Below are 24317 nucleotides of genomic sequence, written 5' to 3'. Positions count from 1 at the left end.
GAATATGGGTTTTAGGGAAGTTGAGGTTGAAGATTATTGCTGCTGGGATTAGGGTGTTCCTGTTGCTTGTTCCCGTTGAGTTCTCGTGAGATTCAAATGGGATTTTGGAAAAAGCCTCGTGGAGTAGGTGAAGTGTGCGGCAGAACGAGACTGCCCCTGAACGTGTGTGGAGGCTGGTGTGAGATCCGGAATAAAGAATTGCTGTTTGAACCTACAGAGCTGTGTGGTGGCTCGTGATTCTGTGCCAAGCCCACAAAATAGGAAACAAAAGAAAACTAGGAGAGAAAAAAGCAACTAAGGGTAAATATAAAAACCTTAGAAGAAAAGTAGAAGATAGTAATAAGATAAAAAATGGTTGAAAATGTCAAAGATATTTCAGATAGAAAATGCAGAAGGCTAAGACAACTATGGTTTATAACCACATCTAAAAATTAAAAGGACTAAAGTAATTCTAAAAACTAAGGCAGAATGCTTTTGAAAGACTTAAATTTAAAAGGATCTTAAAGGGGTATATATCCCCCAAAGATAAACTTAAAATAACCCTTTTTTACTCTAAACTTTTTAAATTTGGATTCATCAGGACTTAATGCTGCGGAAAGACATGTATCCAAAAAATGTACATAAGCCTAAGGTACTTTGGAAAGATATTCTAACAGGACAATGGAAAGCTTCTGACCCAGTGTTTGTCTGGAGTCGGGGTTTTATTTTTGTGTTTCTACAGGGAGAACAGCAGCCGATTTGGATTCCAGAGACACTAACTAAAGCAATTTCTACAGAAAAAGAAGATGATTTGACTGAAATCCATAACAGCTGATATCCAGAGCTCCAGTTTGGCTATTCTTACATCTGCGACAGTGATTAACCACGGTGCTTTTTTCAATATCTATTTTATTATTGCATTTTTCCCACATCATAAAGTTCTATTTTATTTTTTGAGCTCATACAAACCTAGGTTAATGTTTTTCTGATCAGTTTTGTTTTTTGACTGTGTTTTATTTTTTGACTGTTGAGTTTTTAAACATTGCAATGGAGATTTCACCTAGGTATAGCTACAAGGCCTTTACTTATTATTGTCTTATGTGTTGTATGTTATGTGTGTACTGTTTTGTGTTGCATGTCAGTATGTGTGTATGTCCATATTTTTATTTGAGGAGCGCTCATGAAAAAATGGATCCGGATTTTTTTTTTTTTTATTCACGTGATTTAAGTGGTTTAATCTAAATTAGGTAAACAGCTGTTAATGATTGTTTTCAAAGGTGGTTAACAGATCTGTTTGCTTGCTATTGTTTTTAAAAGTGATTAACAGATCTGTTTGTTTACTTTCACTTTTCCTTTTCATTATATTTAATAATTCTGTTCAGGATAATGTCTCTTTAACATCATTGCCAGAATTCCCATCTCCATCCCAGTGCCTGTGAAGACTAAGAAAACCAAACTACAGCTTCTATGATCACAGTAAACTGTATAAACTGATGCATCAATGAATATAACTCAACAAGTAATGCTCAATCAAGGACTTGATTTACTTTGGGAGGAAATGGACATATTGATAGACTCTTCCACTTTGAACTGCCTGCAGAACTTGCCTGGACTATATATCAGTTGCATGCATTGTGAACTATCGTCTGGTGCAGCGAATTGTGGTACTGCTGGCATATTTTTGCTGATGGTGTCACCAGTGATGCAATTTCCTTGCCAGCGCACCCCATGTTAATTGTGGTAACACTGGCATCTTTGCTGATGGTGTCACCAGTGACGCAATTTTTCCAAAGGAGCCGTCAATTGGCTTGGTGTCTTGGCATTTCTGTGTCTTCCTCCCTTCTACTAGTGATGGTCTAAAATTTGGGGGCCAACAGAGGTGAGGCAAGAACCTCACCCCCCCACTGGTGCTTAGGCCTATCCACAAGCATGGCTGAATGCTGGACCGGTAGTCAGTGACGGGTTGATCTGGTTGCAGTGGATTCAACCTAAGACAGGAAGTTGACGCCCAAAGGTCAGCTCTCCCATGACGGGTAAGAACCACATGTTGAATTGGACAACCTACCAGGCACGGTCCTAAGCCACATTGCTTGTTGTTTAATTAATCAGAAGGGGGGAGATGCTGAGGGCCATTACCAAGTAGGTATTGACGCATCGTAATCCTTGCCAGTGTACCCCATGTTAAATGGACTTGCCTTGGAAATTTGCTGCGACCTTGCTTGTGTGTTTGAGAAAGATGACCCTGCTCAAGGTGATCGAGGGTGGATCCAGGTTTGAGGAAGTATCCTGCAGGTTTGAGGAAGTATCCCGGTCCTTGGGCTTAGGGTGTTCCCGGTTTAAGGCGTTTCCCGGTTTAAGAATATGGGTTTTAGGGAAGTTGAGGTTGAAGATTATTGCTGCTGGGATTAGGGTGTTCCTGTTGCTTGTTCCCGTTGAGTTCTCGTGAGATTCAAATGGGATTTTGGAAAAAGCCTCGTGGAGTAGGTGAAGTGTGCGGCAGAACGAGACTGCCCCTGAACGTGTGTGGAGGCTGGTGTGAGATCCGGAATAAAGAATTGCTGTTTGAACCTACAGAGCTGTGTGGTGGCTCGTGATTCTGTGCCAAGCCGAGTCATTGGCACTTGGCTTCGGCAGGCTTCTCCCTTGTCCAGCCTTCTCTGCTCTTGGCTGCTGGACAGTGGCCTCCTCCCTGGGCTTCTCCCTTGTCCAGCCTTCTCTGCTCTTGGCTGCTGGACGGTGGCCTCCTCCCTGGGCTTCTCCCTTGTCCAGCCTTCTCTGCTCTTGGGTGCTGGACGGTGGCCTCCTCCCTGGGCTTCTCCCTTGTCCAGCCTTCTCTGCTCTTGGCTGCTGGACGGTGGCCTCCTCCCTGGGCTTCTCCCTTGTCCAGCCTTTACTGCTCTTGGCTGCTGGACGGTGGCCTCCTCCCTGGGCTTCTCCCTTGTCCAGCCTTCTCTGCTCTTGGCTGCTGGACGGTGGCCTCCTCCCTGGGCTTCTCCCTTGTCCAGCCTTCTCTGCTCTTGGGTGCTGGACGGTGGCCTCCTCCCTGGGCTTCTCCCTTGTCCAGCCTTTTCTGCTCTTGGGTGCTGGACGGTGGCCTCCTCCCTGGGCTTCTCCCTTGTCCAGCCTTCTCTGCTCTTGGGTGCTGGACGGTGGCCTCCTCCCTGGGCTTCTCCCTTGTCCAGCCTTTTCTGCTCTTGGGTGCTGGACGGTGGCCTCCTCCCTGGGCTTCTCCCTTGTCCAGCCTTTACTGCTCTTGGGTGCTGGACGGTGGCCTCCTCCCTGGGCTTCTCCCTTGTCCAGCCTTCTCTGCTCGTGGGCGCTGGACGGTGGCCTCCTCTCCTAAGCTGAGGATTCCTGCGCTCGGTAGCAGAACTCCCAAGGTTCCATCTCTTCACGAGTCGGCGTCCCCCAGCTGTTTGGAGTAGAACAAAATCTGCTCGAATCCCTCCGGAATGAGTCACAGACAGGCTCCATCTCCACGGTGGCCCTGTGGGGTGGTGGCAGGGGGGCTCCTCTGGCGAGTGACTTGTCCTTCTGGACATGATACCGACAACTCCATCTGCGGCCTGGGCGGTGACAGAGGTCAGAGAAGCTGAGGGGGAGTTGGAGTGAGGAGGGTGGTAAGTCCCATTTCCAGTTTTCACTTCCAGCTTTGGATGAAGACAGGCTCCGTCTTGGCCAGAGTCCTACCTGAAACCTGCAGCCTCTTCCCTGATGGAGGAGGACAGGGCTCAGGACCTCCCCAGGGCCGCAAGGTGGGGTGGCCCCTTGGGAAGGAGAAAGTGTAGAAGGCGGGGTCCTGGGTTCTGGCACAGCGGCCCCCCCAGGTTTCCCCGAAGGACATGTGCCCAGCTGACTGCAAGTGGCCCACCCAACAAGGTGGAACTGAGCCGGGCGCTGCTGCCGAGGCAGTTTGCAGTCGGAGCCTGCGTGTGCGTCATCTGGGAATCACGCCTCTTTGGGAGCCCGGCTGTTCCCATGGGCGTCTGACACGCACAGTGGAGATGTAGTCTCTCCTCACGTGAGCTGCCTGCATTCTGAGTGCTTAGTGCACAGCTGTTCGGCTTGGGAAGGCAAGAGTGTGATGGAGATTCCTAGCGGAGGTTCAGCCTCAGGGCCTGCTTCCCGGGCACGAGGGCCTGTGTGGTGGAGATATCCCGCACACGCATGCCAGCGTCTTGGGCTGGCTCTTCAGGATGGCACCGGGAGCAGCGATGGGTACCGTGAAGATGGTAGCCGTAATCAGTGGCGATAGCTTCTGTGCTCTGTGCTCTTGTCTCAGGCGTGAGTTTACTCTCACCAGGTGGACGTACTGAGCACAGGCATTGGTAGGGAGCAGCCCTCCTTAACGTTTGCCGTGGCTAGGCCTCTCCTGGCCTTTCACTGTGGATAGTTATTTACTCTCTGCGGTCTTGGGGAGGAACTGACTGGAATGATACCTGTGTTGCTGTTAGGTTCTGGGACCTGGGGGTCTGAGTGCAGAGCGCAGGAGTCAGGCGCAGTCACCCGGGGGGTGGGGGTTGGGGGGTGTAGAACTACGTTGGCTTTTTCCGATGGAAAGGTTTGACCTCCACGTAGGGACTTGGCTGCAGAGCCGACTGGGGTGTGGAGCGTTGTTCATGAATATCGACATCATAGATACCCAGCATCTTCTGTAACTCCTCGTCTGACACGGAATTAGAGAAATTTTGCAGTCTGTGAACTCAGTCTGTGAAACAGACAGAAAAACGGGGCCTGCCTTTGGGTAACCCGGGAAACATTGGTTGGTTATTCTTTGGCTCTTCCCCTGGCTTCCCAGCGAGGGTGGCCATTAAGGTGTGGTGGTTGTGCCCCGACCCCTCCGCACCCGTGGGTCCTGGTGACGAGGCTCCCGGAGCAGGTCGGAGAGGCCCGGGCTTGTTCCCACGTGGAGAGTGACGAAACACCCTGCGCTGCGTGGAGCCTCGGGGGCCGTGAAGCCTCTGCTGGCGGAGCTGGCTCACAGCCTTGGTGGCCGCGCGTCTTTCCAGGTCAGCTTCACGCCAGGCCCTTCAGGGAGGGTGTCAAAGGCAGGACCCCATCAGGCATGAATAGTGACCTCACGGCGGGGAGACCAAGGCCAGGGGCCCCAGAAGGTCAGCTGGAGGCCTGTGACCTGGGAACTGTGTCCACTTCGTGGGCCTCAGTATTCCACATGCACTTGCAGTCCACATCCCTGACCACCACCCCTGACCACCTGTGTCTCTGTTCACTGCCTGAAACATACCCGTGCTACATGCTCTCTGATTTGCATTTGCTGGCCCCCCTGGCCACTCTTCCATGATGCAGGGGGAAACCTCAGCTGTGGAGCCTCAGAGATGTGGGATGGTGGTGTGTGCAGAAACCGTGACCTGAACCGCCGTCCCTGACCTGCTCCCTGTGTAGGTCCCTTGACCCTGCCTCCGTCCCACCTGCTTCCGTGTGTGTGACCAAAACCTGCTGCTGTCCCTGACCTCCTTCTGACCTCCACCTCTGTCCTGACCTCCTCCCGGGGATGACCATGACCTTGACTGCTGTCCTCGACCTCCTTCCTGACCAGCTTCCTGTGTGTGTCCATGACCTTGACTGCTGTCCTCAACCTCTTCTTGACCAGCTTCCTATGTGTGTCCATGACCTTGACTGCTGTCCCCAACCTCCTTCCTGTGCTGACCATGACCTTGACTGCTGTCCTCAACCTCCTTCCTGACCAGCTTCCTGTGTGTGTCCATGACCTTAACTGCTGTCCTCAACCTCTTCTTGACCAGCTTCCTATGTGTGTCCATGACCTTGACTGCTGTCCCCAACCTCCTTCCTGTGCTGACCATGACCTTGACTGCTGTCCTCAACCTCCTTCCTGACCAGCTTCCTGTGTGTGTCCATGACCTTGACTGCTGTCCCTGACCTCCTTCCTGTGTGTGTGTCTGTGACTTCCCTGCTGTGTAGATGGGGTGTGGCTGGAAGTCATCACTCGGTGTGTCTTTAGGGTTGCTCTTTTGTCTTTGGTGAGCAGACCTCTCTCTGCTTCTGGCTTTCATGTCCTGAGCTGCTGTCCTCTGCCTCGACCTTCTGCCACCATGTCCTACTTCACCTGGGCCCAGAGCGATGGAGTCGGCCATGTATGGACCGAGTCCTCTGAAACCGTGAGCCCAGATCAGCTCCCTCCTTTAAACTGTCCTCGCCAGGTCTTTTGGTCACAGTGACAAAAAGCCAACTAACCCCTTGGGATATGGCTCAGTGGAGAGCATTCCAGGGTTCGAGCACCAGAACCTTCCCTCTGGGCCCCCCACTTTAGGCCCCGGGCCTGTCCTTCTCTGCTGCGTCCACTCAGCGTGGTCTTGCAGCACCAACAGCTGTGCTCCACTCGAACCTCCTTTGCCGAACACCTGGAGGGTGCGTGCCACAAGCACCGCTGGGCTGGGGTCTGCAGACCTGGGTTCAGAGACGAAGAAAGGTGCTCTGGAGAGTGTCACTGGTTTGAAAAGGTGGCTTGTACCTTGGTTGGGAATTCAGGATGGTGTGGTACTGTGGTGAACGGGAGATTGCTCACGCCTGCTGCCTCTCCCTCAGGGGAGGTGCTCTTGCCCCTGGCTGTGAAGTTCTGGGTGGATGGTTTGCTTGTATCATAAGCTGTACCCGGAGATTTGAGTGAGGTTTGATGTTTTTGCAGCTGGGGTGACCAGGGCTGTGCACGTGCCAGGCCAGTGCAGTCCCGGAGCCTCCCCGGCTCTGAGTGGTGTGTTGAGGCCACACTCACAGTCAGCGAGCCGCCTGGTGCTGTGTGGAGAGCGGGTGCCGCAGCGTCTGGATGTGGCTCTGTCCACCAAGGGCACCAGGCTGCGGGGACCTGTGCACCTCCAGTCCTCCTGCGGTGAGGAGGCTTGGTCTTTCCATCGCGCTGCAGGTGAGGTGGGTGAGCTCCGAGTCTGCCCAGGCATTCTGGCCACAGCGATGCTGGCGAGAGGAGGGTCACCTGTGCTGTCGGGAAAGCTCCTGAGGGGTCTCTGTGCCTGGAGCCTCCTGTAGCTCCCCTGCTCACTCAGCCGGGGGCCTGGAATCCCTGGGGGACCTTTCAGTGGGTGTTTTTGTTGGGAGAAAAGACAGCAGAACCACCTCTCTGTCCCTCCCCTACTGCCTCTGGCAGTAGGCAGCCCAGTGCTTCCCCTCTTTGCCTGCAGTCTGTGGATCTGTCCGAGGAGGGACATCGGGCAGCGGGTATGGGATGAGGGTCAGGGAGCATGGAGGCTGCTCGCACGGCAGCCAGATGGGGTGAGCTCCCGGGCACTCAGCTGGTGCAGGAGTCCAGCTGCCGGGGTCCCCTCTGGACTCTCCGTAGCTCTCTGTCTCTGTGTAGGGAGGAGGTCTACACAGTTCTTGAAGGACCAGGAGTAGATATTTTAGAGGCTTTGTGGCCGCGTGTCTCCATCTCTGAGGCCTCTGAGGAGAGCAGCCACATACCACAGAGGCAGGCAGCAGGCCCGGCTGCTGGACCAGACCTGCTTCCAGGCCTTGGCTGGCCTGTCCACTCAGAAGGGCCGGTTGCTTTTCCTCGTTCCCCCTCTTGCTGAGTGTGTGATGAGGATGCAGAGGTTTGGAATTCATGATGAAGGGGTAAAAGTGAAATCAAGAGGCTGTTTGGGGACCGGAGGCCGAGGATTAGTGCTGTCTGTCCTTTAGTCTGGGGCCTGGCCCCAGGCCCTGTGTCTTTCATCCTTGCCTGTAGCCTGGACAGCTGGACTTGGCCATCCATCTCAGTCTGTCAGCCACTTAGCATACTAATTAGTCTGGGAAAGGCCTGTCAAGTGTGTGGACGTTTTGTTTGATGCCTTCCCATAAAAACCGCATTTGAATCGTTTATAGCGCACGGTAATGCTCACTAAATGCGTGTGGCATTAACGTAAATATCCTTTTATTCTCGTGGTTTTCCAAAGAAAGGAAGTTCACGGCTTTCTCTGTTTAATGTCCTTGGCCGTCGGTATTTTGTCTTTCTGTGTAACAGAACCAGCCGAGTCTGCAGTTCAAATGATTTTCTCTCATTCTGTCCTTAGGGTTCATGATGAAAGGCTCCACTTTCCTTACAAAGAACAGGAACAGGGCAGTTCAGTTAGAATCTGTTCCAGCGCTGCTTCTGAAGCGCGTGGAATGGTTGATTCGGGAGTGGTTTTCCCATGCAGTCCTGTGCCCTCCTGCAGGGGCTGTGTGCCTCCTCGGCCCTCGGCCTTCCTGAGGGGCAGGGGAACTTCCTCTTACTTACAGAGCTTCAAGCTCTGGCTGAATGTGTGCTGCTGAGGCCTCTCCTGCTGGGCCTTGAGGGAGCCCAGAGGGGGCCGGAGTTGGCTGAGTCGGGTGGTGGGCTCAGCTCCCAGCCCGGGCCCCGGGAAGAGGCTGGAGGCTGGACCTCTGTGCGGGGAGGGCCCGTGTGATTTCCAGTCCTGCTCCAGCACGGCGAGGCTACGTGGGCCCCCTCTGGTCTCGCTCCTGCTCCGTGCCCCTGTGCCTTTCTTTGGCCATCCCTCTGCCCTTGGATGCCGTTGTTCACGCTCTGCTTTAACTCCCCTTCACGAATTCTGCATGTCTTTCTCTTCTGTGGCGTCTCCTGTTTTCTCTGTGGAGAGCAGCTCTGTCCGGTCCCCATAGCAGGAGGGTTAGAGGGGTTCTCCCTGTGCCTGCTGGGATTCATACTGAACAGTGCAGGAAGGTGAGAGATCCAGGGCCCCGCTGCTCTGACGTGGTGGAACCATGTGCTGGATGGAGGTGGATGATTCAGTGGAGTACCAGGCCAGTCTGGGCAGACACCCGAGGCCTTGTTTCTATAGAAATGCTTTCTTCAGACCAGCGGGTTCATACGACTCATCACGTCCTCTGAGCCCGCGTTGGCAGATGCGTGTCGAGGGCTAGGTTTTTCCCATCTACCTGCAGCTGATTCACGGCGAGGTGTGCGTCCTCGCTGGAATCCCTCAGCCCGCCCGTGACCACTGCCCTTCCCGGGTCTGGACGGGTCATGGTCTTGACTCCCCGGCCTTCCTGGACTGTGGCCCTGGCCGCCGGCTCACGTGTGACGTGCCCCCTGTGGGCTCAGAGGCAGAGTCCACTAGCTGCGGCAGAGAGCAGCTGGCCCCCGTGGTGAGCCTTGCCCTTCATAGAGAACGCTGGCTGACCCGGGTCTGGTGGGACCCGTTCTCTCTCCTTGGGTGCTGTCCTCTGAACACAAGGCTGTGACTTTTCCAGAACCTGATTCTGGTTGTTCTCACGCCCCTGCTTCACTCGGAGTGGATAAGGTGGTCACCAGGGCCGCGTGTCCATGGGGTCAGGTTGCCTTTCCGCTCGACTCGGCGCCTCGTTCCTGTGCTCTGCCTCTCTCGGGTTTCTTCAGCATCTGTCCCCTGGTGTCTGTGGATGCCATTTCCTCGGAGGTGACCTCCATCTGAGGTGGGACTGCACAGTTTGTCACCTGTGTGTGTGTCCTTCACAGCCCTGGCCTGTGGGTACACTTGTCATTTGCACGTTCTGACCTTTCTTCTCTGCCTCCCCCCTGGGAGGAAGGTTTGGCTGTAAGGAACTTGACTGTGCTCTTGACAGACAGACCCGTCTGTCAGGCCAGCAGCCACCCTGCCGGAGGTGCACAGTGGGATGCTTCTGCCCGTTCCCAGGGAGGAGTTTGTCTTGGTCAGTCTGGCGTTGCCATAATAGAATACCTGCCACTAGGTAGCGAATAGAGCAAAACAGTTCACGTCTTATTGTGGGAATGGGAAGTTCCAGGCTGGGGGCTGCATCCTGCTGGTGGAGACTCTGCAGAGGCCTGAGGTGTGCAGGGCTTCGGGAGCCTCCAAGTGACAAACTGCCTCCCATAGCAGACCCACTGGAGGTGACCTGTGAGCCCAGTGATCCCTGAGTGGATTAGTCCTTTCAGTAATTAATCTCTTCCTAGAGGTTCCTCCGGGTCCTGCCTCTCAATACCCCACCGCAGGGATTCAACTTCCACCTAGGTTGTGGGGCCGGGTTAAAAGCCAGCCTGGGTCGGTCGGCACACCTTAGTTCAACTCTTCATGGGAGTGAGCCCTGGCCCACTTCTGCACCGCCGTGGACTTAAGGTGCCCTTCCTGCACCGCATGCTCGGCTGGCCTGCCGGGGCAGGGGACGGGAGTGCCCGTGTGGGACATCGTGCACCTGTACCTGCTCTGCGCTCACGGGTCAGTGCTTTGACCGCTGTGTGCTTCCGGAACGCTTCTTGCTGCTGGCAGAGGAGCAGCTTGGGCTTAGGAGTGAGTTCTGCTTTGGGCGTCTGCTGCACTACAAAGGGTTTTATGTTTCTCTGCTGCTCAAAAGAGTGCTGCTTTCCTGCTAAGCCCAGGATAAAGAGAACCAGGCAGCGTCTTGGAGAATATTAATTCCTTGACCTGGTGAAGCTCCTGCGGCACGCTCTTTCCTGAGCTCCCTGCTCCCGTCCCCAGTCTCTTGTTTGTCATCATGGTGTGACGCAGACGCTGACCCCTTGCCACTGGGGTCTTAGACCGAGAGACCTGGGGTCATCACATGCTCTGTAAACGCAGCACAAATGGTCTGGGCTGCGGGTCTGTCCTGCTCTGTCCTTCCCACAGTGAAATCCACACACACAGCCTCCTCCTCCTGCTGGGGGCTCTCGTGGCTCAGGACAGAGTGGCCGTGGTCTCCCACGTTCGTGCATGGGAGGCGACTCCTGCCGGTCTTGCTGATGGACTCAGGCTCTGCCGTCCACACACCTGGGTTTGAGATCTGGCTCTGCCTCCAGCCAGCCCCTCACCCTGAGCAGGCACAGAGCTTCTTGGAGCCTTCATGAGCTCATCTGTGACATGGCTTCTGCCAGCGTTGTCCTCTGTTGGGAGAATCGAGGGCAGGTGTATTGTTCAGTTTCTGGGACTTTGCGGCACTCAACAATGACCACTAGCGTCTGATTTGGTTTAAAAAGTGTAAGACTTGGTTAAGGGCACCCTGAGAAGAATGAGTTCTAAAAATCCTGTTCTGATCCGGTTTCTGAGTGGTCTGAATCCAGAGCTCAGCTTTGGGTCCCTCTCTGGTAAGACAGACGCTTAACTGGTGTCCTCAAGAATGCTCTGTCAATAGGGGGAAAATGGCCCCGGGCTGCGGGTCTGATCCTGGCCTGGTTTTCTGCAGAGAAGAGCTCCAGTTGGGTTCTCCGACCAGGAAACCGGAGGTCTGTTCCTTCTGTGGTCCCTTCCCTGGCTAAACCTCCCACCCCTCGAGGCCCTTCCAGATGCCCTGTCGTCCTGACTGCTGTCCCTGATTTGCGATCATGGAAGCAGCATGTTGGGGTCAGAGATGGCGCCGTGGCTTCCAGGATTCTCAGACTTAGAAAAGAGATGTCACTTGTCATAGCAGGGAGTTTGAGGCCCGGGCCTTGGATTCTAGTCCTGACGCTCACGTGACCAGCAGAGTGGCCGTGGGTCTCCCGACTTTCCTGCTTCACCTGTGAGATGCACACTCCTGGCTCCAGTGAGATGAGAGTCTCCTCGGCTCAGGGGTGCGTTTCCGGTGCTCACCGAGGGTGAGGTTTTCCTGGTTCTTCCTATTGTACATTGAGGCTCTCTCTCTCTCTCCGTGATTGTTGAGTGATTCAAGTGTAGAGATTCCACAATTAGAGTTTAAAAATACCTCTCCCAATGCATTTAAAACGAACAGCAGGCCCCGTGGGCACTCTTCTTTTTATCACTCGCGCGCGATCACCTACAGTTTTTTATTCTAGTGATTGCTGGTATCTACTTTTTACACGTTTCCTCCTCCATGATGTTTCTGCATTAAAAATAAGAGTTAGCATTTCCCAGGAGCTTAGCTTGGGCACCTTCCCCTGGATGTGCGTGTGTTAGCTCCTGGAATCCCCACACCAACCCAGGTTGGGGCACTGGCCCCCGGATGCCCTTCACTTTCTCTCATCCTAAGTGGGGGGGATCCCTCTGTTCCTCTCCTGGAGTTTGAGAACTTTGCCCAGGGCTAATGAGTTGGTTAATTAATTTCTTTGTAGTGTGCAAAGTGGGGCAACCTAGGTGGAGAGTGGTCAGGAGCTTTGCAGTTAGATGAAAGGTGGATTCATTTTCAAAGGGGCCCCTTCCGCCCGTCCTCCTCCCTCTGACCTTGCTTTCATGGACAGGCCTCTGAGGGTGGACTTGGCTGCCCGCTCTGCCAGGTGCTGAGAGAAGGGGTCATGCTGGCGGGAACACGTTCAGCCCGCTGCCTCCGCCCGCCCGTCAGGGTTCCCGCTCTCCTGCAGGACGGCCTCGGTCGGGGCTCACTTTGAGCCCCCGGGGTTTCATTTGTCGGCACTCATTGGTACAGGTTGAGCGGTGGCTGTCTGTTGACACTGACGTCTGTTTGAAGGCTGGTATCTCCCAGGTAGTGTGACCGAGGTAGGGCTGTGGGTACTTCCTGGCAGACGGGGTGCCATGGGTGAGTCCTGAGATGCTCAGTGTGTGAGCTCTTGGCCTGCCGTGGCCCATGTGCCCTCCGCCCCAGGCCTGCAGTGGGAGGGAAGGGCCTGTCCCTTGGGTTTAAGGCTCGGTTCCCTGTTAGTATTCCAGTCCGGTGCTGCCGTCGAGAGCTGGAGCTGAGGTTTACCAGCCTCTTCACAGCCAGCAGCAGGAGCTTCGCGCGAGGTGGCGTCTCTGTAACCACACAGGTGGCTCTGCCCCCGCCCCCCTCCAACCTGCCCCAGGAACAGGCCACCTGTAGGGGAGGGCACAGCCCTGCGTGCAGGCAGGTGGAGACAGACGAGAGCACAGTTCTCTGCCTGGTTTGATGATTTCCTCCGAGGCCTGGGTTTAGGTAGATTGATTTTCATTGCACAAATAATAAATGAGTCCATCTCCAGAGTTGGCCCCTGTCCTGAAGAGCGTCTCCCTGAAGGGCTGCTCCCAGGGGGTAGGACTGGGAGTTGGAGTTTTCACGCCGGCCATGGGTCCTTCTGGGGAGTGGGTGCTTGGTGTGGGTGGGCACGTGTGCAAAGCCGTTTGTGTGCCCTGACAGCGCCAGCGTGGTCCTCCAGCCCTCCTGAAGCACCCTCTTCCTTCTGGCGGGATAGTGCACCCAGCTTGTGTCCCCCATTCCCTGGTCCCTGCCCCCTCCTGGGCCCTTGGCCAGGCTCCTCTGTGCCGCCTTCCGGAGCGAGGCCCTGGTTCTGCAGAGGGGGTGAGGGCAGTGGGAGGGCCTGGAGGTGGAGGGGCCAGGTCCTCCCTGGGGGTGCCCGCCCTGCCTCTGTACCCCACTGGTTCCCGCCCTCCGTGGTGCTATTTCTGTCCCCTCCGGGCCTCTAATTTCACAGCCTCGGGGACGGTGCCTTGGTGCCTTGGTGATGGCCTGTTTCCGAGCAGCCGTTGTGTTCTGTGCTTTGAGTCTTGTGGATTCTGCCGGCTTAGTCATGGTCTTTTCATCTCCACGCTCTCTCTGGGCCCCTCAGTCCCCACGCCTCTGCTACCTCTGCTCCCTGCTCCCACAGGCCCTCGGATCTGTGTGTGTGTGCTGCTTCCCTTCCCTCCAAGCTGAGATCTAGCAAGGTGGCCGTGCTGGTCCAGAGGGCTGCCGAGGAGGACGGTCAGGGCACAGCTGCTGCCCATCCCAGCCTAGTGTCCTCCTCCTGTGGACCTGGATCCCAGGTGGGCAGGAAGTGTTCGGGTCTTCCTCCTCCACTGTCACTCTCTGCAGTGAACTATGGGCCAGAAATACTGGATGGAAAATTCTAGAAATAATTCGTGAGTTTCAAATAATTTGTTTTATAATAGTGTTGTGATCATTTTATTTTGTTATTGTTCCATCGTTTTAGTCTCTAGCCTATAAATTCGGCTGTACTGAGGGTCCACGTGCACAGGAGCAGACCAGAGGCTGCACGGGGCCCAGCACTGTACCATGTTCCAGGCAGGATCGTGAGGGATAGACGAGTCCTGGGGTCTTTGAACTTCTCACCTCCTGAGCTCACGGTTCCCCGGAGCCTTCTCCCTCTGTGGGGGAGGATGCTGCCCTGGGGTCTCTGCAGGCCACTCTTCCCAGGAATCACAAACTGGGGTCCTCAGATCTCTTGGTGCCTGCCCCTGGGTCAGCCCCCACCGCTTGGCGCAGGTGTGGTTTCCCTAAACGTGGTGGCCAGGATTGAGAGCAGACCTTTGGAAGGGGAACACTGTTTGCTGACCCCTCCCAGTCTGTGTCACCAAGGGGCCTGTGGGAGCGTGTGAAATTCACATGTGGGACCGCAGCCTGCTGGGCAGCTCTCAGGAGCACTGGTCAGAGACGCCTCCTGTGGCCTGAGATCCTCCCACGTGCCTGGAGCCATCCACCTGCATGGTGGCTCCCCTAAGGAGGGAAGGCTGTGCTCTGGGTAACTGCCACTGTCACAGCCCCCGAAGCCCAGGGGTGAACATCCACAGAGGCTCTGTTGGGGACTCACGATCTTCAGGGAGGGTGGGAGAACTCGGGGTCATCAGGCCAGCGGACCCGGATGAGCTGTCGCTCTGGGGTTCTGGCCCCCGCTGCTGTTACGCAGGGCTTCTGTAGGAAATCTGACGTCCTTCCTTAGCCATTACAGCATGCTGGGCTGGAGTTCCTGGCCCACATGACCAGGGACCTTGAGCCGGAATCTTGCGATAAGCAGTTTATCCGTTTGTGACAAAGGCAGAGCAGCATCTGCCAGTGACATTGGGAGGTGGCCTTTGTCACAGGCAGCAGTTTCTCAAGATGGCTGTGAGCTGACACTCCTAAGAGCTGCAATTCAAACCCAGTGTGGAGCGTTGAAACCAGGCTGTACAGAGGCTGGTAATTACGTAACGCTCTCACAAAGACCAGGGCTCCAAAGGAACGGTCTCCCGGGCTCCCTCTTCAGGGAGCCTGGCTCTGCGCCTTTGTGGGTGCCTGGGCTATGTCCTCCTCTGGGCCCTCTGCCTCTTTGAGGCTCTCCACTCCCTGGTGGAGACGGGGAAGGTGCCAGGATGGGAAGACAGAGACTTGGTGTGGCCCGAGTAATGCCAGCTTCCCGGCTGGGACTCCCCACAATGCCTCAGCTGGCTTCAGCGAAGGCAGTGCCCAGGAGGAGGGAGACTGGGAATGACAGCTACAGCAAGCAGAGAAACCATGTCCCCTTTCATGAGCGTGTGACCCACTAGAGCGCGCGAAGCTTACTCTAACGTGCAGGATACATAAACGCTTTGTTAGTAGCCGTTCAGGTTCACGTCAGCGTTCATCAGTTAAGGATTCTTCTCCCCCACGCTGTACCCATCCATTCGCTTGGTGAGTTTCTTCTCGCCTCCTGCCCCTGAAGATGCAGAAGTACACCTGGGTTGCTCCCCTCTGGATGTAGCACCGAGCCTCAGTAAGTGGAGTTGGCTGGGTGGAGTGCAGGCCAGGTTGGTGACAGGCTCCAGGTATTCCGTTGAGCACGAGTCGGTGGTCAGTCTCACTTGCTGTGAGGAGTGATGGGTGGGGCGTGGGCCCTGGCTGTGGACCTGGGCGCACTGTCTTGGTTTTCAGTTAAGAGCGGCGGACTCGAAGCTGGCTCTCATTTAAGCCAGTGTGGGAGCAGTCAATATGTATCATGTGTCTACGAAGCTGGGCTCCCGATCAATTGCAATTAGTTTGCAGCAGATTGCATTAACGTATCTAAAATTAATACGGCCAGTGTTCTAATGAAAAGGGATTGACCACGGCCACTCGGTGGCTGGTTTTATTCTCCTCAAATGTGCTTTTCAAACTGTGCTTTCTTCTTCTTTGCTTAATGGCTTCAAATTGGTATGTCAACATAGACTTAATCTATCGATCCTCCCCATTTGCCTTTTAAGACTGGGCCCAGATAATGGCACATCGGTGACATGAGTGCTTTCTTTCATTAGAGGGCTCTTATTCAATGCCTCACACTTGTGTTTTTCTTGGAATGTTCGGTGGCGTGCCACTGAGACGCCCAAGCCTGTGGATGTGTTCATATAGGAAGTCTCGTGCTCTCCTGATCATGATTGTTTCACCAAGGGTTGAGACGGAGAAGTAAGATCAACCACTAACCTACAGTTAAGAAGTAACACGTGGCAAATGAGGTAGCCTTGCTTGCCTGGCAGTTACATCGTTTGCCAACGTTACCCCAGTGTTACTCCAGAGAAGAACTGCAGTTCAACTTCAGTGTGGAAAACATCATTTCTAGTATTTGTAAGAGCGGAAGAGCTGTCTATAGGTTTGATCAATTGTTTGATCCTGTCGAATTTGAATCTTTTTACAAGCGTGCATCATTCGAGTGTATGATTTTTCACATTTCTTTTTCAGATCGTAAGGACTAATGACTTTTCTATTTTGGCGGCACCCGTTCCTGGGGATGAAAGGTTGTTAGCAGCCGGGGACAAAAGGCAGGCTCTGTTCATTGGGCATCCGGCTGGTGTCTTCTTAATATTCACCACGTGCCAAGCCCCTTCGCAATCTTCCTAAGTGTGTGGGTCAGCTTCATGGAGCTGTGATCAAAATACCCTCTGTAGGGGCAGCTTAGAGGAGGAAAAGTTTACTTTTGTGGTTTCAGAGGTTCAGTCCGAGGTTGGCCAAGGCCACAGCTCTGGGCCTCGGTGAGCAGCACACCATAGTGGAAGGGGCAGGTGGAGGAGCTGCCCAGCACGCGCCAGTGACCACTTCCCCCACTCGCACCCCTCCTGCCTGTCCATTCAGATCATCAGTCTGTCCAGCGGGTGGCCCACCGATGCAGCCAGGGCTCTCGTGGTACCGCCTCCCCACCTCTGAACGTGGCTGCAGTGTCTGACACGCGAGTCCTGGGGAACCTTCCAGGTCCAGGCCGTAGCACCCTCGGCCCCTCAGTGGACCAGGCTAGTCCTGAGGTCCTCGGGCCTCTCTGGGTCCCCTTGTCTACAAGAACTCCTGAGTGCATCCTGGCTGGGAGGATTCCAAGGAAAACGACATTTTAAGAACATTCTAGAGGCCTTGAAAGGGTATGGTCCCTGGTGTGGATGCCCTGCCTCTGGGCCCCAGTGTCGTGTCTGCCTGATGCTCGGACCTGCTGAGAGGCCACTGGACACTGCTGGACGCTGCTGGGCCTGTGCCATCTCCCGGGCCCCAGCCCCAGGACGCCGTTGAGGGCTTGGGCTTTTGGTTGTTACTGCATCAAGACCCACCTGGTGCAAGCTCCTTCACCTCAGGTTCATGGATGGGAACAAGTGTTAACTGTTTGCTCTTTTCCTGTTATTTTTATCATTTCAAAATGGGGTTTTTAGATTTAGCAGGGAATGCTGCTAATGTTATTGGGTAAAATAGAAAAAAGACGTTGTTACTGTCATTCTGCACTTTGACTACGTTCTTTCGACATGAGTTAAAACCTGATAGTGCATACTGGAGAAGCCCTTCTACTTAAAAAACGAGGTTACTGCAGCACACAAGTGGAGTTTAGGAGCTAATCAGTGGGCATCTTTCAGGTCTGTACTCAACTCTGGTGCAAGGAACAGATAATTTTATTAAAAACTGAGATGAAGAAATACAGTGTTGTGACCTGGTGATCTCAGAGGATTAAGAAAGTCTTCATGAGTTTCTTGATATTTGGTGTGCATACAGTTGGCAAAATATGGTGGGTCTGCAAGTGGGTGCCCTGAAGCAAGGGTGTGAGGGTCCTGGTGTGCATACAGTTGGTACCACAGTGCTCTGTGCTTGGGGGCCCTGGGAGAGAGTGTAAGGGTCCTAGTGTGCATACACTTGGTGCCACAGCGCTATGCGACGGAGTGCAAGAGACACAAGAATGTCAGAGTCTTTAGTGTTTCTTAATACTGACTTAAGTAGGAACACCTGCAGACCCAGGGATCCAGGTGTGGGCAGTGTGCTGGTCCCAGGCCCCGGTCCAGTGCCTCACGTGATCATAGTGCTGCGTGGGGACCAGGAGGTCTGTCCTGGCATCTTCTGGTGCCTGGCACGCAGCCTTCACTCCATGTCACCATTTGAAATTTGCATTCATGGTGTGTGTGTGTGTGTCTGGTTAAAATAGTACTTACTCATGAGGAATGTCAGTAGGTCTGTTTTTCTTTGCCTCTGTAAACTGGTTGCTTGCTGCCCGCCAAGGGCACGGGAGGGCTGGCTGAGGGTTCCCACTGTGGGCAGCCTCCTCACTTCTGTCCTCTGTGTCCCCAGGTGCCTCCCGTGACCTGCAGACGGTGGCTGAACCTGCAGGAGTACCAGAGCAAGAAGCTGATGTCGGACAACGGGGTGCGCGTTCAGAGGTTCTTCGTGGCCAGCACCGCGAGCGAAGCCCTGGAGGCGGCCAAGAGGCTGAGTGAGCCCTGGGGCTGCGTGCACTCACTAGAGTGGGATCTTGGGTGGAGCTCAGGGCGGGGGCTGGCTGTGACTGTGTGGTCAGGCACAGGTGCAGGGGCTCTTTGAGGGCAGAAGCGCCTCATTGGGAAATGGTGGCTCTGAACTTGATGTGGGCGTCCCTCTGTGGAGCTGTCTGCACCCCTCCCTGGTCTCCCACTGTGGCTCTGTGGCTGGGAGAAGCAGGGCTGAAGGGCGTGGAGAAGCCCACTGCAGGTGGGTCAGGACAGCAGCTGGCCTGTCCAGGCCTCCCCTGCACGAGCTGGGAAGAGCGGGGTGCAGACTCTGGTGGCACCTCTGCCTCCCCTACACTCTGTCCCTTTGTGTAAGGGTCAGCTTCGATCTCTGCCTCCGCTTTACAGCACGTGGACTGGCCATAGTGATTCTCCCCAGCACTGGCCTGCGTCTCTGGGCGGCCGCACTTGTGGTGGAGGACTAACCAGTTCTAGGTGTGGACTGTGACATCCAGAGCCAGGTCTGCCCATTGCTGCTCAGTGACCGTCTGGTAGCAGATCAGATTCTTACTGTCTGACTAGATTACCACTGTAGAAATGTGTGCGCCACGGGGCCACGTTTCAAGCTTCCAGTGGACATGTTGAAAGAAGCAACAAGAAATGGGTGAAGCTGACTTTCATAATACATTCTATTCACCCCGGTATTTCCAAATAGCACCGTTTCAACACGTCAACGGGAATTACGAAGTTATCAGCGGGGCGGGAGGCAGTGGTGCACACCTGAAATCCCAGCGACTCGGGAGGCTGAGGAGGGAGGATGGCAGGTCCAAGGCCAGCCAGCCTGGGCAACGTGGGGAGATTAAGGTTCCGGGGAGCAGTCAGAGGGGGCGCCCCTGCTTCCATCCTCAGCACTACAGAGAACAGGTCATCAGCAGGGCCTTTGTGTTTCCACCTGTCGTCTTCACGAGTCTGGCCCCTGCCTCTCGAGGCTCCTTGGTGGTGGTGTGTGGACAGTGCCTGTCCTTTGGCCAGGGCGGGTCTGGATGTGGAAGGGGCCATGTGCATCCTTTGCCTGTTCCCTGCCAGAAGCAGAGGAGGTCCTGCCGTCGAGCCTGGCCCAGGCGCCTGGTGGGTTTGTGCGAACAGGCCTGAGGCCGGCTCCGGGCCGTCTGCCCTCCTACCAGGCAGTGCGCTTCTTTTCTCTCCTCACGTCCTCCAGGCCCACAGGCCCCCTCTGTCCTGCTGCTTGTCAGCTGAAGTGTGTGTGGTCCCCTGCATAGACGAGGGCCCCGTCAGCTCTGGGTCCAGCTGCGGAAGACAGGGGAGCCCTCCCTCTAGAATGTTCTAGACAGTCACTGGTAGTTTTTAGGTGCTCATGCAGAAATGGGGAGCAACTTGTACCTTAGGAAGTGAAGACTGGTTTCAGTTTCAAAACCAAGTTCAGTATTTGTGGTGAAGGGCTGCGGTGACCTCAGCCCCGGCCTGTGCACGACAGGGGCCTACGGGAAGGACCCTTCTGTTTGGTCTCCCTGTGGTGTGGGGATGGGGAAGTGGGGGCACAGCAGTGAGAAGTTCAGGCTGGCCGTTAGTCCTCATTCTCCCCTTGTTAACGGTGGTCAAGTGCTCGCACTCCGGGCCTCAGGGCCACTTTTAAGGGACTTTGGAAGCCGCTCCTTGCTCCCGCAGCCCGGTTGGCTTAGGTGCCACACGCTGAGATAACCTGCTGCAGATTTTCATGGGGATAAGGGCTCATGAACTGATCAGCTTCCTCGTCGTGGGCTTGTCTTAGAATGACATCACATCATGGGTGGGGACGTAGGCCGTGCTTTTCACGTTGTGCTTGCTCTGGAGGAGTTGGCAGTGTGGTGTATGCCTGTGGGCCAGGGGAACTGAGGGTACAGTGGGTTAAAATCAAACAGCGAAACTTCCAGGAAAGCTCACTTGGGTTCTTGAGGTGTGGTTTCAAGATCCGGAACACTGCAGGTGTGCGCCCTCACCCTGCACACCTGGTGTCCCAGGGGCCTGTGGCTGGCCCAGGGCCTCGCAGTGACCCTGCTCGGGGCTGGACAGGGAGGGGGGACTAATCCAAGCACCTCCTTTGAATGAGTGAACCTTTGAACTCAGCGGCTGTGTTAGCCCAAGGTCTCTTCTGGTCTCCGTTGTTGGATAGTTTTGGATTGAGAGGAAGTTCACAGCCTGGAAGAGGAGCTGAGAGACCAGTTCCAGCAGGTCAGAAGTGCACCAGGAAACACAAAGGAAGTGTGTGTCCTACCACACTGCCTGGAGGGGGCAGCGAGAAGAATCTGGCAGAACTTGAGTGTTTGTGCAGAAGTTCAGTGTCAGGACGAGATCGACCAGAAGTGCAGAGGGGTTTACCAAGGAGTCTGCGGGGCGGATCTCACACCCTCTTCCTGCTCCTCCTAGGATCACGGTTTCCACCAGTGACACGATGTCAGGACAGGAAACTGTGGAGAATACCAGTGCACGGTGCACGCAGCGAGTCTTGCCTAAATTTCCATTGCTGTCCTCACCAGGGGCATCTAATTCTGGGTGGTTGATTACTGTCCTGCTGCAGATTCCCAGACTAGAGAATCTGAGGATCCGTGTCCTGTCAATCACGTGGGAGAGTTCGTAATTTAATTGCAAAGGGTTTATAAATGACTGAAATGTATTTGATTTTCCTTTTACTTTGCTTTTTGGATGTACTTTGTTATAAAATGACATTTTGTAAATTACTTGAGGATAAGTGTTGATAATATCCTCTGTGCTCTGTGTGGGTTGCCGCAGGTGTTTTGTGGAACCCACGTTCCTGGTGGGCCATTGGCTGTCTGTCCCTGCCTCCCCTGGCCCCAGTGGACCTCCTCACCTCTTGGTTTCCCTGAACCTCCCGTTCCTCTTCTCTCCATCTTCCACCCCCCGAGGCAGCTCCAGATCGTCTGTGTGGCCTCTTGTCCACTCACCTGCCACCTTGTGCCTTTGCTGGGGCAGCACTGCTGTTTGGTAGGTGAGGAACCAGCAAGATGAGGTTAAAAACTTGCCAAGTTGCAGAGCTGTAGCCAACAGACTGGGATGGGGACCAGCCAGATTAGATTTGGTGTCCTCCCGCCTCTTTTCCTCTTTGCTAACTTGATGATGATGTTCTTAGGGGACTGTTTTGTGTGGCTCAGCATTTTTAAGGTGGAGAATGCATATTCATAAAATTAGAAGATTCGATTAGCACTGGATGCGGCAGGTTCTAAGGTTCCATTTATAGAAACCGTGATCTGCAGATATTTCCTTAATGATCCGTTTTGTTGCCTCTCTGGGCAGCAGAGCCGTTTGCTGTGGGTCGTGGAGAGCTCGTTAACGTGAACATTTGTTTAAAAAGGGCAGCACGCAGCATTTTTTCCTGAAACGCGATGGATAACAATAAGACATCGAGTGGGAGCCTCATTTTCTTGTGCGGAAAATGGACTGATGTCTGATTGAGAGTGAATCTGGTGAATTAAGATTTCAGTGGGTGGACGGTGTCCACTTCTGTGGCAGTTCATAGGGAGCCTTCACAGCAACGGATACTCTCCTCGCATGAAGTTACCTTAGGGTTATTTCTTGCACATTTTCCTCTTGTGCATCAAAATTAATGAATACCACTGGCGGCTAATTACAGCGCACCTACTGTGTGAGCGTGTGATCTCCTTGTTGCCTTTCAGTCCTCTTCACAGAAGAGCAGAGGGTTGTTTCTGACTCTCGACGAGAGCCTGTCTTCAAAGAGGATTTGCACGCCAGCGTCGTGAGACTTACCTCGACCTCTCGGTTTTGGAGTCTCTCTGACTTATTAATTATTCTCTCCATGTGGACAGGAGGCTCCCGACATTTGATTAAGCAAGAAAAGAGTATTTCAAAATCTCCACGGTTTTATGTTTTTGCCATAAAAGAAAATTGAAATATGAATGGAGAAATTAATCTTCTTTGAGCTAACGACATGCACCCTAAAATGCAGATAAGGAGTTTTATCGAACGTGGCTAGCTTGCATGGCTTTCAGCTCTAACTCGTTGCAATTCGTCAATATGATAACTTGCTCTTTTTATTTTACGTAGTCAGGTCCCCCAGCCTGGTGGATCGGCTGCACCATGGAGGACCTGCCGTCCATGGCTGATGATTGACAGTATGTGAACACGGTCGGCAACTGAACGCCTTGATAGATGAGGCTTTGTCTGTCACGTTACGTGGCTAGGATCTTGCAGAAAAATCTTTCGTCCTTTGTGTTGAGATGATGTTTCTTTTTGCCCTTCAGTGCCGGGCCACGATGACGCTGGTTTCTGTGAATTAGACCTGCATTGTCCCAGCACACCAGTGGCCTGTCGCTGTGCCTCTGGAATGGGTAATGCAGAGACACTGCTCATGGATGGTGGGCGCGACCTCTCAGAGGCTGAAGTAGTGTCCACTCTATCGTAAGGCCAGACAGGTGGCCCCGGGTGAGAGGTGACTGTGCCCCTGGCTGCTGTGGGCCCTTTGGCTCTTTCCTGTTTTCTGAGCCGGGTTCTCCTACCTTCTTGGATGGCGAGCTTTCTGCTGCTTGAGCTCAGCGTCCCGGCTCATGCAGATGGAGTGTCAGTCACAGGTCCCCAGACACAGCAGGTGGCCCAGCATCCATTACTGTGATCAGTGTGTACTCACAATGCTCCTTAAGGGGTGCCTGAGTTGAACTTGAAGGTTTGCCTGAACTGCATTTATGAAGAGGGTTCCATTCCACAAGTTGTGGCCTTGATCACATTTCCTACTGTATGTGTATCTGCAAGGAGAGCCTCCTTACACACACACACACACACACACACACTCACAACACTTTAGTTGTAGATGGACGCTATGCCTTCACTTTATTTATTAATTTTTACGCGGTGCTGAGGCTCAAACCCAGCACCTCACGCGTGCAAGGCGAGCGCTCTGCCACGGAGCCACAGTCCCTGCCCGAGGAGGGCCTCCTTTTCTAAAGTAATCTTTTTTATTTTCCTGAGTCTGTGTGTGTAAATGGGGCTCTCGGTCTTCTCCTTCCATTTTTCTGAGTGAGGATGTCTTGTCGTTAATTGCCTGCTCGTGTGCCTGAATAGGAGCAGCCGGAGAGCTGTGGAGTGAGGGACCCGACCACAGCGGATGGGCAGGCTGGGTGGACGCCAGGGACCAGCGCCCTGAGAGGCAGGGGCTCATCTTCAGGCGGGTGCTATAGCAGCATAGGGAGGTGTTCCGCTCTCCGTCTGAGCCGCGATAGCTCACGGCTTTTAACCTCCACTCTTTATTCATTCATTTTTTTAGGCAATATTAACCTCTGGGTACATATTTAAATTATTCTTTATAAATTTGGAAAAGCATTAGGCATACAGCTTTAAGATTTTTTTTTTTTTTTAATTCTACATTGTAACATGAGGGTTACGCACCAAAGCCCATTTGTACTTGTGGGTTTCCTGTCGTGACTTTTTTTGGTGTTGCCCTTTTGCTCTGCATTGGCACAGCTAGCTTCCATAGCACACACCCTGGCCGATTCTGGATTCTCAGCGGCCCGTGTAATAGAGGTGCTTCGCGCTCACAGAGGAGTCCTGCGGGCTGTTCTTGGCCTACTTAGGGATCATGCTGCCTGCACCGTTTCACTCAGCATTGGCTCCCAAAGAGGAGCTGAGAAGTGTGCCTCTTCCATCCTTCCAGCCACACATGGACCCCCGCCCACCAGCCCTGCACAGGCCCCCACCCCCCACAGGCCTCTAGCCATGCACAGGGGACCCTGAGGACGCAGGCCTCCAGCCACGCAGAGGGGCCTCGCAGGACCACACCTTCTGTGCACGCTTAGGGGACCCCGGAGGACACACGCCTTCCATCCATGCGCAGGGGTCCCGGAGATTGCACGGGGAGACCTAGAGGGACCACGTTACTGCAGCTCAGTCTGTTGGCCGCAGTTGCTCATGTTTGCAGCTGCAAGGCTGGAGGTGGAGCTTCAGTCTCTGCTTAGGAAGAGGAAGTGGGTTTGGTGATCACAGTCTCCTCCACCGTGGGCATTAGAGCCTCAAGAAAGCCTGTCTTTGCTTGTAGCTGTGGCATGAGCACAGGCT

The 24317-nt window shown here is 54.2% G+C and overlaps 1 protein-coding gene across 1 annotated transcript in view; it reads left to right on the top strand.

The window, feature by feature from the left end:
• Positions 1-24317, top strand: part of Suclg2 (succinate-CoA ligase GDP-forming subunit beta) — a 171991-nt gene that overhangs the window by 21539 nt on the left and 126135 nt on the right. The window contains exon 2 of the mRNA XM_077793498.1: positions 18106-18247. Within this exon, the coding sequence (XP_077649624.1) occupies positions 18106-18247 (142 nt within the window). The remainder of the gene's footprint in view (positions 1-18105; positions 18248-24317) is intronic.

This window comes from Urocitellus parryii, chromosome 16 (genome assembly GCF_045843805.1).
Source record: "Urocitellus parryii isolate mUroPar1 chromosome 16, mUroPar1.hap1, whole genome shotgun sequence".
NCBI classification, from domain to species: domain Eukaryota; kingdom Metazoa; phylum Chordata; class Mammalia; order Rodentia; family Sciuridae; genus Urocitellus; species Urocitellus parryii.
The sequence above is the reverse complement of the archived record's forward strand: the minus strand, read 5'-3'. Positions and strand labels throughout refer to the sequence as shown.